General features: G+C 51.2%; 1 protein-coding gene across 3 annotated transcripts in view; it reads right to left on the bottom strand.

Annotated features, from left to right (window-relative positions):
* Positions 1-13,869, bottom strand: part of LONRF3 (LON peptidase N-terminal domain and ring finger 3) — a 37,084-nt gene that overhangs the window by 19,865 nt on the left and 3,350 nt on the right. For 2 of the 3 annotated variants that reach the window (XM_060086841.1, XM_060086842.1), the window contains exons 2-5: positions 13,347-13,465; positions 10,074-10,196; positions 3,723-3,984; positions 2,957-3,047 (exon numbers count right to left, since the gene is read on the bottom strand). In XM_060086841.1, the coding sequence (XP_059942824.1) occupies positions 2,957-3,047; positions 3,723-3,984; positions 10,074-10,196; positions 13,347-13,465 (595 nt within the window). Of the gene's footprint in view, positions 1-2,956; positions 3,048-3,722; positions 3,985-5,991; positions 6,148-10,073; positions 10,197-13,346; positions 13,466-13,869 lie in introns of all 3 variants that reach the window. The other variant, XM_060086843.1, reaches the window with a different exon arrangement.

Below are 13,869 nucleotides of genomic sequence, written 5' to 3' on the forward strand. Positions count from 1 at the left end.
AGACTGGAAAGTTTCTCATTCACTGTTCCATTCACTCTCTCCACCATTTTCCCTGAGGAATTTATAAGCCGCTCCTGGCTTTCCCTCTAGAATCAGAACAAATAAATTCACACTCTAACTTGTCTTCTACCAATGCAGCACCACGGCACTGGATTTCATTCTAGAAACCTGCACAGGAGGTACAAACGTCTATAGTTTCAGGACCCGGCAGATCGTTTGAAAATATCTACCCTTAAACCCTCTCCACCAAAGACACACGAGGGTCGTAACAGAACGTAATGATAATCCTAATAACGATTTAAAAAAGAAAAACACTAAAGAGAGGTAGAAACAGGAGCTTTTCCAAGACTGCAATAATTCAAGCTAAAGCATATATTTGAAATGGCCTCTGTCAACATGTGATTTCTGACTTGGAGACAAGCCCTGTTGGAAGGGGAACTACGTGCTTTTGAACTAGGGCTACAGTTTTAAGAGCCTTGCGATCAGAAATGTTCTCTAGACTTGGCAGGCTTCTTTTCACCGTAAAGCAGCTAGAGTCCCTCCCACCCACCCCACCCCCGGCCCCGGTAACTTACCAGCCCATACAATAGCTTCTCCAGGCAAAGATGGGTTTTTGCTTTGAAGTCTCATTTAGAACAGAGGGGCAGGATAAGGGAAATAATGGCTTTTAAACTCAGAGCGAGCCAACTAGAAGGGGGTCTTATCCTCTTGGTGTTTATTTCTTGGACCAAATTTCTAACCCTTCTCTGAAGCTCCCTGTTGAGATCAGGGACAAACAAGATGAAAGGGAGAAAGCAGAGGAAAGGGAACAAAAGAACTTCAACCTCAGGATTCTTAGCCCTCAGGGAAAACACAAACAGGATGAGTCTGCGTGTTTGATTTTGCGTCCCCGGGATGCCGGGAGGAGTGTTAAGGAGGATAAGTACACCGAAGACCCAGGCTTTCTGAGTGAGCTGAATCAGGTCTATCAAAGTCTGACATCTGAAGGACCATGGCTCACATCACGGGCTGAGGGTCACAAAGGCGTTATTACCTGTGGAGGCCCATTTGTCTGCTTGGAAGCACAGTCTGTCTATCATCTCACAACTTGGCTCTGGCACGACCCACCTGCTATGTTGTTGTGAGGGGGAGGGGGAACTGGTTATACAGCCCATCCTACCCTCGCCCACTCCACCTAAACTCAGACAGCATATGGAAGGCTTTCTTCGAGTGCTGCTACATTCTTTATCGAGTCTGTCTGAGCTTATGAGCAAATCTGACAACTCTTAATTTTTTTAAGAGAGAGAAAAAGTATGTGTTTGGGTAATGGCTACCTTACTCATTTTTATTCAGAGGACAAAAAAAGTCATTCCAAGTATGCCTGGGATTGACATGGAAGGCATATGTGCTTGTAAAGGGCAAGAAAACGTCTGAGGGGCCTCCGTTGGCTGGATCCATCTGTGTGGTGGACCGAAAGATTTTTCTTGACACCTCTTCTCTTGGTTCAACCATCTTAACAACTTTTGTGCAAATATCTCAGCCTCCTTTTAAAGCTCTTCTGGGGGGCGGGGGAAGGCACATTTGAGAATCTACTGAAAGCTGTGGACCTTGTCCTGGAAAACTCACACACACGCACACAGACACACACACACACTTTTACATATAACTTCAGGGAATTCTTAGACCTATTAGAATCCATAGATAGAACCCCCTCAGGGGTCCATGGACCTAAAGTTAAAGAACCTCTGGTCTAGGAAAAAAATGTTAACATTTATTGAGTACTTACTATATGTCAGGCAGTATTCTAAGTGTCTTAAATAGATTTTCTCAATCATAACAACCCCATAGAGCAGGTACTACTGTTCTCTATTTTACTCATGAGAAAACAGTGGCAGAGAAGGTCGCTTGCTCCAGGTCAAACAGCCAGTAAGTGGCAGAGCCTCGGTTGAAACCCAGGCACCCTGGCTTTGGAGCAGCTCCTCTTAGCCACAAAGCCACAGCTGTGAAATGAAACAAGTGAAAGTACTTTCTTTGCACAGACCACGACTGTAGCAGTTTCCTTTTTGTGTATGTTGGAGGGTGGGCAGGCATGTGGAAAATTTGTGTGTCCAGAGGTCGGAGAAAGTAGAGATGATGTGGCAGTGGGTGGAGGAGAGATGCTTGGCCAAGTGGTACATGCCCACTACTGACTACTGTGCAAGGCACAGAACAAAAACTAGTCAGGCCCTCTCTTGGCTTCCAAAGAATAGGCCTGTGGTGCTGACACTGGCCCTTGAGCTTTGAGATCTTGATCAGGTAGCCAGCTGAGATTAGTTCCAGGGTCACAAACTTAAATGCCCACAAGGCGCCAGGAAAGCAAAGCAAATGTGAGAGGAAGGCTGGTGTAAGGCAGTGGCCATGGGAGGGCGACCGTGACCAACTGGAGTGTGTGTCTTGTCTCAAAACATTCACCTTTCAGGGCTTCCCTGGTGGCGCAGTGGTTGGGAGTCTGCCTGCCGATGCAGGGGACACGGGTTCGTGCCCCGGTCCGGGAAGATCCCACATGCCACGGAGCGGCTAGGCCCGTAAGCCATGGCCGCTGGGCCTGCGCGTCCGGAGCCTGTGCTCCGCAACGGGAGAGGCCACAACAGTGAGAGGCCCGCGTACCACAAAAAAAAGAAAAAAAAATACACCTTTCACAAGCCCCCAAATCCCCTGAAGGCCGAACAAAAGACAGCCAGCCTGTGGGCCATCAGTTTGTGACCTCTGAGTAGACCGTTTCCTTCCCACTCCCTAGGTATTTCGAAGTCAGGAGTGCGGGAAATGCAGTCTGTAAACAAGGGACACAAGCTAGCCCGTGTGACAGCTAATGGCGTGATTTCCATTTTGTCAGAACCACGCTTTTCCATGCTAACCAACCGAGCGGTAGTTCACTAGCAGACAAGTCCAGACACCAGAGGGGAAGAACACTCAGGCAGTGACAGTACACATCACGTACCTCATACAGAGGGAGCATTCAAGGTCAGAGGCGTCAAAAGATGCGAGTGGAACACACAGAGCAGGTTTGGCCCCCGGAGCAGCGGGATGATCTGTGGTTTAGAAAGTAGAAGTCAGAGGTGAAGCAACCTTGGTTTCACAAAACAGCACTTCTGAGGCAAAAGAACCCAATTATTTTTTCAGTCTGCCACTCTCACCACCTCCCAGAGAATTGATTTAGTGGCCACGTGAGCCACTGAGAATGGGTTACCCTGAAACAGGCGCTCACAGGCTTCCAACTGTCCCATAAAGAGACGCGCAAGTCAGGGACCGTCCGGAGCCCTGGGGGCTTCCTTCAAATGCAACAGGCGCCTCACTCAACAAGCGGCGGCGGCAGCAACTCCGCGGACTGAGCCAGGCCTTCAGAGCTGACACTGAATCTTGGCACTGCCAGCCGCTCTGGGAAAGGTATCAAGCTGCGGCCGCTGCTTCTCAGATGCCTGCCTATGGGAACACGACTGGGAATGAGTGGAGTGAGGCCGGATCGTGCTGCCCTCGTCCTACCTTCCCAGAATGGGGATGGGGGTGGCCAGAGGCTGGCCTGGAAGGAGGTGACACCATCGAGGGCATGAGATGTCAGTACTTGACGCTGTGCACTCACAGAAACCCCACGGGCACCCCGGAGGCGGCAGAGCCGTGGAGCCCTCCCATGGAGGGTGAGGGACCTCCACAGACTGGTGAGCCGGGCCCTCCTCTGAGCCGTTTGCCCCCCCGGGTAGAGTCCGCACCTGGCTTAGACACTTTCCTAGGCACCTCGGGGTCTTGGGGTTCCATCTGGCAGCCCTTCCTTTTCTTCTCCTGGCATTTGCCGCTCCTGCTGGAGGCAGCTTGGGGAGAGGCAGCGGCCCCCTCCTCCCGCGCTCCGTCCTGGTCTTCCGGGCCGTCTTGCTGCCTGTCCCCTTTCACCGGCACGAGGTTCATCGGGCTGCCTCTGTGCCCCCCGGCTGCTGCCGCCTCCTGACCAGAACAATGTGGGCGCTCCAGCGTTTCCTGGAAAGGAAGAGCCAAACGTCAGGATCTACTCACGACCAACATCGTCCTCTGATACTTCTCCCCGGGGCCACGATGAGAAGATATCACACAGTGCTGATCATCTAGAGGACGTGTAGCTTAACTGATGGGCGGGCATAGGGCACAGGCAGGCCCGGCTGGGGCGCAGCGGAGGAACCTCTGTCCGAGCCAAGGACAGAAAGGCGTGTAGGGAGAGAGTCCTCGGGCCGCGCTGAAGGGGAGAATGGCAGGTGCAGTGCCAGGCCCTGCTCCTCTCCAAGTCACACCCCAGTCACTACCTGAGGGAAACCAAGGCATGCAGTACAGCGAGGGTACATCCAGCCACTCAGAACTTCCTCTCACCCTCACTGCCATTCCGGGTCATCCTCGAGCCCCACACCCAGCTCCCAAAGAACTTTCGGGAAGGCTCTGGCACAGGTGTGTTCACAGGCCTGCCGAGTGCCCTCACGCTCCAGAGCTATGTGTTATACTGGTCAAACAAACTAGGGACAAATTAGACTTTTCACTAGATTTTGGGTGAAAAGTCTGAAAAAGAGACAAGATCATTTGGCAAAACGATCAATAATGTCTCTAGCCTTTTAAAGAATTTCTGTCCAGGAGACGGATCGAGAAAAAACAAATCCAATGACAAGGTGTTTATGCAGGTTTACCTAGAGAACCCCTCTCTACTCCACATCCACAGCACATGGGTCAAAACGCTCATGCTGTTCTCTCCCCTCCAACTCCAACCCCCAAAAATTGGTAGACAGATGAAAACTGGGCAGTGCACAGCTGGGAGAAAATGATGAGGTGAGGAGAAAAAGGATGTGGGTTTTCTGAGTCCCTAACCTGGGGAGTTCGGGGGTTTTTTTCAGCACTGTGGCACTGCCACATCCTTTCCACGAGCCCCAGGCACAGTCTACACAGTACACTGCTTTGCAAGGCAAAGTTTGGGTGGAAACCCAATCCCTGCTCCCCAGCTGGCTCACATGGGAAAGCCAAGGGTGCTCTTTTTCTTCATTTCAGATTGAGCTGTCACTAGAAGTCACTCCAGACACTTTGGTTCAGTGTTAGGGTTCTCAATCCTGTAATAATGATCTCAAACAAGTACTGAAATGCACTAGGGGTGCTTTGATTTCAGGAGATACTCGAAGTTCTGCCCCCACCCTTTTTTGAGTCAGGTACACCCGCATGTTATTCATTCTCCAGAGCGGGGAAAGAAGTCAGGGAAATGTAAGATTCTCACCTGTCAGAGAATCCAAGAAGCCACAGAGACCCCAGGGCTCACATACAGGGGAGGATCACAGATCACAGATGGAGGGCAGGCAGATGTCCAGAGGTGCCTAGATCTTCAGAGCTCAACTCTGCCTTCATGTCTGCCCTTCTGAGCCCCAGCCTCTGCCCACTTGCCCTCTGCTGGGAAAGCTAGTACCTGGAGACCATCGTTTTCAAAGACTCAAATACCTGCGACTTCCTAAGTCTCTTCCCTCTCCCCGGTTCCAAATATGTATTGGAAGTCTACTTACGTGTAAGACACGATGCAGGAATATGAAATTACCTCCCCCTGGGGATCAAATGGAGTTGTCTTTGCACAAGGAACTTAGCTGGTGCTCAAAGACGAGCAGCTTGCGCAAACAAAAAGCAGGAAAGGAGGGGCTGTCAGGCCCTCTTCCCAGGCTCCACCCCTAAGCTGATAAAGCCACCCCGACTGAAGGGCTCCAGGGGAAGTGGGCCAGTTCCTTTCTAGGTCTGTCAACTCTCTCTTTCAGCTGGATCTGACCAAGAACTGAAAACTGAACGTAATAAATCATCAACCCCGGGCCCCCACCTAAAATCCAATTTCATCTTTAAGAAATAGCCTTCTAGCAAAGAACGCAGCCATGAGCGACTCCATTTCTTCTTTCTCAGGAACCGAATGAGGTAGGAGGGTGAGGGCTCACTCCCCATGTTTGCCCACAAAACAGCCAAACGAAGCGTCACGAGCGAGCTGGGTGAGTGGAGTTTTACCTGTGACAACTTTGGTAGATTATGGCTGGTGCCTTCAGTAGCCAATGACTCTACGTGTTCCTTTAATCTAGGGTGAGGTGCCAACAGCTTCAGGATTTCGGGAGAATGTTCCTGAGAAGCCCCCGGGAATGATGGTGAAAAGAAACTAAGGAGAAGCTGTGACATAAAACAGAAGACTCAGAAGACTTCACTACTTACTTAAGTTTCTACAGGTGCTTGGGTGAAGGGCGCGGGGAGGAAGGGGCAAAGGGCACAGCTTGCGGGGCCAAACTCCAGGGAGGAAGCCTTGGATCAGAGACCCCGACACAGTGGGGTAGGGGGTCCTCACTTCAGCGCATCGGAATTGCCTGGGGAGCTTAGGAAAACTCCAGGTTCTAAGTTCCCATGCCCGGCTCCCCCAGGTCTGAAGTGTGGCCCGAGAATCTGGATTTTGAAAAGGCACTACAGATGCCTTTGTCACCCTAGCCAGAGGTACAAACCACCACTCCGCTGCTACCATTCCATAGAAATATCTGCAGGGGGATTTCAAAACCTACCTAGGAGGAAAGAGGCAGAGGTGAAGACGGGAGAGAAACATCAGCTGGGGGACCTGGAGTCGTGTCCGCGACACCCCCATGGGTAGAAGGTGACAAATGTCATCGAGGTTCCTCGCTATTTCTTCCCACCCTGCCCATTTTGCTCCCTCCTCCGTCAGCCCCGGATCATGAATCCCTTCAGCAGTGAAATGTCCGGAAAAGCAGAACCCAACCTTCCTTCCTCTTCTCCTAGTCTCTCCTCCTCCTTTCTGGCCTTCACTTTCCCGAGAATGTCAGGTATCTTCAAGGACTGGGGGCAGGCCGGTTCCAGTCTATGGCTGGCTTCCTTTGCAATTGATAAGCTGGGGGCCGTGGTGCGGGGGCAGGTAGAAGACCCGGAAGGGACTGCGAGTCAAAGAGGTGCGGTCGCGTGGACGCTGCGCCATCAGCTGCCCCCATCCTTGTTTCAGTTCTCTGCTGTGAAAGCGCCAATGACCAACATACATAAGTATCTATCGTGTGTAACACAACACAGGAAAGCAGGTCACTCACTTCTAAAATATATTCACGAGTTTGCCACTGAGACCCACTAAAGGGCGCTCCACCCCTTGTTCCGGGTAATAGGGTATTAACTCATCAGGAGAATCTGACCGAAACTCTGACCAAACTCTCTCTGGTTTGATTTGCTCTTTTGCTGGCCCCCAGCAGTTCCTTCACGATGTTCCTTCTGATGCCAGCATTTTCCACATAGCCAAGCCCTGCTCATCCCTCAAAGCTCAGCTCCAGCACTACCTTCCCCTACTCCTCCAGCCTCCCTGATCTCTCCTGTCCTTCCGTGTTCTCGACTGCACCATAAGATAGCACCTTACACTACACAGTCTTGTGTTAGCCTCAAACTGCGTTGCAGGTGTAAGTCTTTCTCTCTAACCAGATGGTCACCTTCTGGAGGGCACGTGACAGATGTCCAATAAATACTCATCACACTGGATGGAACTGAATTAAGACACTAGCCATCCCAGGGCCCAGGGAGAGGCCTAGGGTTCAGACCCAAAGTCTTCAGACAGATGCCTCCATCTCCTCCCAGCTATAAGTTGGTAAAGGAGTGAGGCAGGGAGGTACTCACAGTGCCCAGGGCCATAAATGCCAGCTTTCAGAGGCTCCTCTTCCACAGGAGCCAAAGTTGGCTCCCAGAAGCCCTCCCGAGTGGCCCACCAGGACCAACCCACTTCTGAAGCAATCTCCCTGGAATTCTCCCCAAAAGAGCACTAGCAGCCACAGGGCATCTCAAGGTACAAGGATAAAAGGGTAGAGTGCGGTGAGAGGGAAAGAGAGGCAGAGAGGGAACTCGAAGGAAACAAAGCAGAAGTAACAGCAGTACTGACCTTCTTCCTTTAATACCTAAGAGCTCAGACCAGGCCTTCTCAGTGGCTTTGGAAAACAAAATTTGGGGTCAACTCTCAGTGGGAATGAGCATTCCACATACGAATGGAAGCCAATGCCACTTCAGTGTCAGCCTTTGAAAGGCCCAAATGGGTCAAGAGGGCAAAAAAGAATCTGAGGTAAATACAAACATTAAAAAGAAACCCAGGTCTGTGAGTGGCTAAGGCAGCTAATTAATCCCAAGTGAACCTGGACCATCTTTGTCATACCTTTATCCCTGGAATGGGAACACTCCAGTAAATAACCACAGCGGAGGGTCCTCAGTGTTCTTAAGTAACTGCCATGCCCTCACCACACTCAGCGGAAATTCGCCTCTAAATTCTCACCCCAGCTTCAGAACTCTGGAACACTCGTCACAGACAAATGCTCACTTGTATGGTCTGAAATTTATATTACACTATATAACAAGTGCAAGATTGTAAGGTAGGTCCTTGAGGACTGACACTGTGGCTTATGCCTCCTTGGGTCTCAGAGCTTAGCACAATGTGTTCCCCTGCCCCGTTAAGGCAGCTGTGGAAATGACACTAGGTGGTCTGTAAAATCGGGCTGTAAAGAGAGATCAACCCAACTGATGAGACCAGAGCCTCTCAGGCCAACTGGGAAATGGACAAATGAGAATAAAGAAACCACTCACTCCTGAGCCCAATGCCTGCCTCTTCTGGCCTTTGCACACTCTGTCCCCAAAAGTCAAGGCTCTTCTAATCGCCTTTGTCCAGCCATCCCAGACCTGGATAATTCCATCGCTGCTCTCCCCCCAGCCCCAGCAGTGGGTGCTGAGACTCCTGACAAGGCCTCCTGGCACAGCAGGATGGTGGAGCAACTCACAAGGCAGACTCTGGAAGCAGGTGGAGTTGGGTTTGATTGCTCTTTCACAAATCACTAGGTGTGTGATCTCAGGAAAGTCACCAAGCCTCAGCTTCCTCATCTGTCTCATCTGTAACATGGGGATAAATAATAGTACCTACCCTCATAGGGACACTGTGGAAATTAAATTGTATCTTCCCCGTAAAGCCCATAGCACAGTGTGGGATGCACAGGAAACGCTCAATAAATGTTAGCTATTATTATTATTATTATTACCCACACTATGGAGTACAGTTAAGATTTGGGAAAGGGTCCACAGCCTGGAGCAATTCTCTGCCACCAGCGCTCTGACTAACCAGGCCAAAGCAACTTCCCGGAAAAGAAACCTTCGATGAGAGGCATAACCTCCAGAGCTCAGCTTCGCCTAGTTCATTGATTTTGCTAAAGATTCCTTTCTGGAGCCTTCAGAAACCACTCCTGTCTCTTGCGCCCTTTCTTCATCCACTGCTCTGCCAAACTGTACTGGGACAGAGGCACTTGGGGAGTGGCGGTGAATAGGGAGTTGTAGAGCAGAGGCCACCACTGATTGTCAGCATCCAACTTCCAGGCCAACTAGCCAGACACCGTGAGAATTCACTGCAGAACAGTAAGCAACGAAGTCCACGAATTGAGGATGCTTGAGCCTTCACTAATGCACCCAGTATTTAAAAAAATAACATCCACATTCTCCCAGGACTCAAGAGTTGGAATGACTGTTTGGATTAGACTGTAATAGTCCCTGACTTATATTCTGCATGTGTTTTATTTCTAGCCAAGGAGCTGAAGGTTGGAGTTCTGCATATGGCAGGGCAGATGGGACCCAACATCCCTTCTGAGGAGCTGGCTGCCCTGTGTGACTGGTGAAGCTGTGACTTAGCCAAAGAAAAGTTCTACAACTGCAGGCAGCCTCACACCCAGGACCTCTTGCCAACAGCCAGAATCTCCTCGGTGGGCCTCCATCCCCATGTTAACTTATTTGGCTTTATTCTGTTTTGTTTGTTTTCCCACTGACAACCCAAACCCCGAGTCAAAGAAGCAAGAACATTCCTCACCGGCTCCTACAGAGATGCAGGAACTGCTCAATCTGATTGTACATGCCAAAAGGATGGTGCTTCCGGGCCATCAATTGGCACTTGTGTCTCGCTCCTGTCCCCTCAACCCGGGGAGCCACCCACTCAGGACCCCCAATCCCCGGAAGGGCAGTTCCCTCACTCCCCCAACCCTGGAGAAGACAGAGGGGTGGGGGCCCACTGGGCAGCTGGACCTGACGTCATCTCAACTCACCCTTTGGGCTTCAGCTCTTACTCTTTTGTTCGTTCCATCGAGGGACACACAATATAGAAACTCCCTTAGTGCTTCCTCCACCTTGCCTAGGGTGGCTAAGGCTTGCGCTTTTCTGAAGTGTGCCTGGAAGAAAACATGAGCATTCAGTCCCATCCTTATCCACCTCTTGATGCTGCTGTATCATTTCGTAACACCAGCTAACTGCTTCGTGGGTTTTCATTGTCGTGTGAAGGGGTATAAAAGGACTATCTCATCTATAGCCCTACTAGGTAGGCAACTGTTCTGAAGCCCATTTTCAAGGAGATAAAACTGAGATCCAGAGAAATGACTCGCCCAAAATAATAAGAAATTGTGGAATCAAGTTTTGAGCCTGGGACTGACTGATACCGAAGCCCAAATTCTCAACCACTGTGCCTCCCGTCTCCCGCTCTCCCGGCCCCACCACTGTATTGGAGGAGGTACCAAATGTAGCAAGAACCCCCATTTGAGCACATACTAACCAGGTTTCAGGACCTGCCTGGATGGGCCTTCCTGGTAACGGGTCTGTCAAGCAGAGACCGAGTCCATCTTACCGGCTGAGTGACCACCGACACTCACTGATCATTGATCAGAAGAGGCCCAAGTGAGCTAAGGCATGTGATCTCTCCAAGACCTTGAAGGTAGCTAGTAGCAAAGCTGGAACTAGAACTGTGCCCCTCCCCGCAAAGCAGACCGCCCTTTGGAGGGCTAACCAGGGCCTGCGCCAACGCTTTGGCTCCGGTGGGCTCAGCTCACGTCTGCTCCCTCACCACGTCTTGAAATAGCATAAGAAGTTTTAGGGCTCCTCAGGGTCCAAGCCCAACTGCCCTGGGAGAGAAACCCTAAGGGGTAGTTGAGGAGCATCCTGGGGAAGAGGGAGGAAAAAGAAAAGAGGTGGGAGGAGGGCTGCCTCCTCTCCGTGCCTTAGGACAGCTGCTCCTGGCAGCTTGGCTTGGAGGCTGCCCCTCAGGGGCCTGCTCCCCACTCCCTCAGCTCCACAGCTGACCCCGAGTGTAACTTAGTGAAGGAAACAATCCAGGGTGCAGCTGCTGGGCACTCTAGTATGCGGGGCCTCCCCTTCCGACACGCCTCTGCAGGCCGCAGTGCCCTCCGGCTCGGGCCTGGCTACAGGGGCCAGCCGGGATCTGCCTTCTTGAGCAGTGGCCCCTGCTCCAAGCCTCTTGGGGGCCTCCCCCAGAACTCCCCCTCCTTCTGGAGCCAGATGCATGGCTTGTTGCATCTTCCCAGCAGTGCTCCAGGGGCCCTCAGGAGAAAGGCTTGTGTGACATTTCAGGGCGGCTAAAGGGGATGAGTGCTGGAGCCTCGAGAGGCTTTGGGATCTGACCAATCATACCAAGCAGCAACCCAGATATACTCCAGCTGCTCAGGGCCGCCAGCTCACTCTCCTGGAGCTGCACCGCCTGCAGGAGAATTTGAGAAGCAAGAGCCCTTGCTGGGTGGCTGCAATAGGGCTGCACGCGGTGAACTCCTCCCACAGGGGCGTTTCGTATAGAAATGGTGGGAAATATGCAAATCAGGGTGTGAGGCGGCTCTGAATCAGAAGCACCGTTCAAGTCTTCTCTTGACCCCCAAGTCAGCAGAGTTCTCTCGTCACTGCCTCTCTGCTTAGCCCAGCACTTTGGGGAAAATGAACTCCTGTTTAATATTTCCACCAAACTCTTCCTTCACTGGGGAAGTCACTTTTCCTGTTTCATCCAAGATGGTCCACTGCTTACTCAGCCTTGTTTCCCACTGCACTGTTGAGGCCCCAACCCTTAGGGGGCCTAAGCAGAAAGAGCAGAAAGAGTTGCAAGAGAAGTGCTCTTAGGCCCAGGCAGCTCAGTAGCCTGCACCACTACAAGGCCTGAAATGCTCCCACTGAAGTTCCCGTGGGTTGACTTTGGTGACTTGGAATAAACTGTAACTGTGCTCCTTGGGAAAGAGAATATACTAATCCATCATCATTCATGAAAACCTTCTCATGAAAGAACATATGAGATTCACTCTGACATTAAGGGCCCAGTATGCAGCTCCACGACGTTTTATCTGAGGTTCCCAGATCCAGAAAACAGTCTGCTCATCCACGATTTTCATACGCTTGACATCAAAATCATTAGGTGGCAAAACCTGACCTAAAATGATGTGTGTTACAGTCTTTGTCCCACTTGGTGTGTATTTTCATGTGATATCCTGCAGAGATAGTGTGTGTGACTACGGGGCGCTGTCCAGAGCTAAAACCTGGTCTTTGTGAGATTGGAAACATTCTGGATTCTGAACATATCTGGCCCCACGGGATTCAGATAAGGGATCACAGCCTTGGATGAGCTGGGGTTGTGTGGAGACAGCACCACACCAAGAGCCAGCCTTACAGCTCACAGAATGGTCTCTTGGCCACGCCCACCTGTAACCCTCCCTGCCTCCCTGTGAGGCGATCAGGGCAGACAGCAAGATCTTCGTCTTGCGAACTAGGACACTTAGGGTTCAGAGAGCGAAGCGACTTCCCCATGGTCACTTAGCTTGCGGGTAGTAGAGCCCAGGCTCAAATCTAATCTTCTCAACAAAATATTGAAATGCGGCTGAGGGCCAGTCCTGAGGCCAGACAGAGATGCAGAAAGTGACACTTTGCACCCTGGCATCTTGAGAGATACTGAACCTGTCTTTCTCCCCACCCCTCCACGTGACCTACATGTTTAGGGGAAGCGGCAGGCTGACTGACTACCTTAGGGATTTGAGATGGCAGAACGAGCCAGCAATACTTCTCTCTCCCTCCTGCTTCGACCGTCCTGGGAAAAGAATGATGCTGATGACGGCAGACACATACAACGCTATGTGCCAGGCATTGTTCTAAGTATCTGCGTGCATTAGCTCATGTCATCCTCACAACGAACCCTGCGAAGTAGATGCTTTGAATATCCTCATTTGATAGATGAGGAGATGAGGTGCAGGGAGGTTAGGTAATTTGCCAAGGCCGCACAGCTAGGAAAAGTAGCAGAGCTGGAACATAAACTCAGGCAGTCTGGCTCCCAAGTCCATGCTCTAGAGAGTCACAAGGCCCAGGCTGCTCTGCCGGTCATCAGTGGAAGATCAGATAGGGGAGGAATCCAGCTCCCTTGCAGATCCCTAAGTCACCCTTTGTCAAGGGAACCCCCAGCTCCTCTGAAGAGCCTTCTCCCTGCTCTGAGTAGGGAGGCAGTCCTTCCTGCCAGTTCCTGTCTACAGTACAATTCCTTCCCATCCCTCCCATCCCACACTCACCTTAAACCCCATGGGGCGGAGCTTACATGCTATTTCTGCATCATGCAGTGCATCCTCATGAGACTCCAAGGTGAAATAAATTTGAGACCGGTTGCTGTAAAGCAAGTGGTCATTTGGAGCTGCCAAGATGAGAAAAAACAAACAAACAACAACAACAACAACAAAAAAACCTTGAGCAAAATGGCAAGTTATCTAGGACTTTTCTACTAGGGACCCAAAGGGGTAAGCTCGATCTCCAGTCCTAATATTGCCCTGCCTACCACACCCCCCAGCCACTCTGGGTCTGAGCTTCCCCAACTGTAAAGAAGTCATTTATCCCCTTCTCTCAAGAAGTTCCTTAGAGGGCCTGTAGTGTCAGTGGTCTATTAGCAACTTGGACTCTCGAACCCTGGAACTCTTGCACCTTGCTTCATGGCCGTGGCTAGCAACGGGCAGCCTGGTTTCTGGGTGAGGTACTGCCCACAAGGAAACAGGCCAGGGAGGAAGGAGAAGGGGATGGCCAGATGTGACCCCCATCCTTGCC

The sequence above is a fragment of the Mesoplodon densirostris genome, chromosome X (assembly GCF_025265405.1).
Source record: "Mesoplodon densirostris isolate mMesDen1 chromosome X, mMesDen1 primary haplotype, whole genome shotgun sequence".
NCBI classification, from domain to species: Eukaryota; Metazoa; Chordata; class Mammalia; order Artiodactyla; family Ziphiidae; genus Mesoplodon; species Mesoplodon densirostris.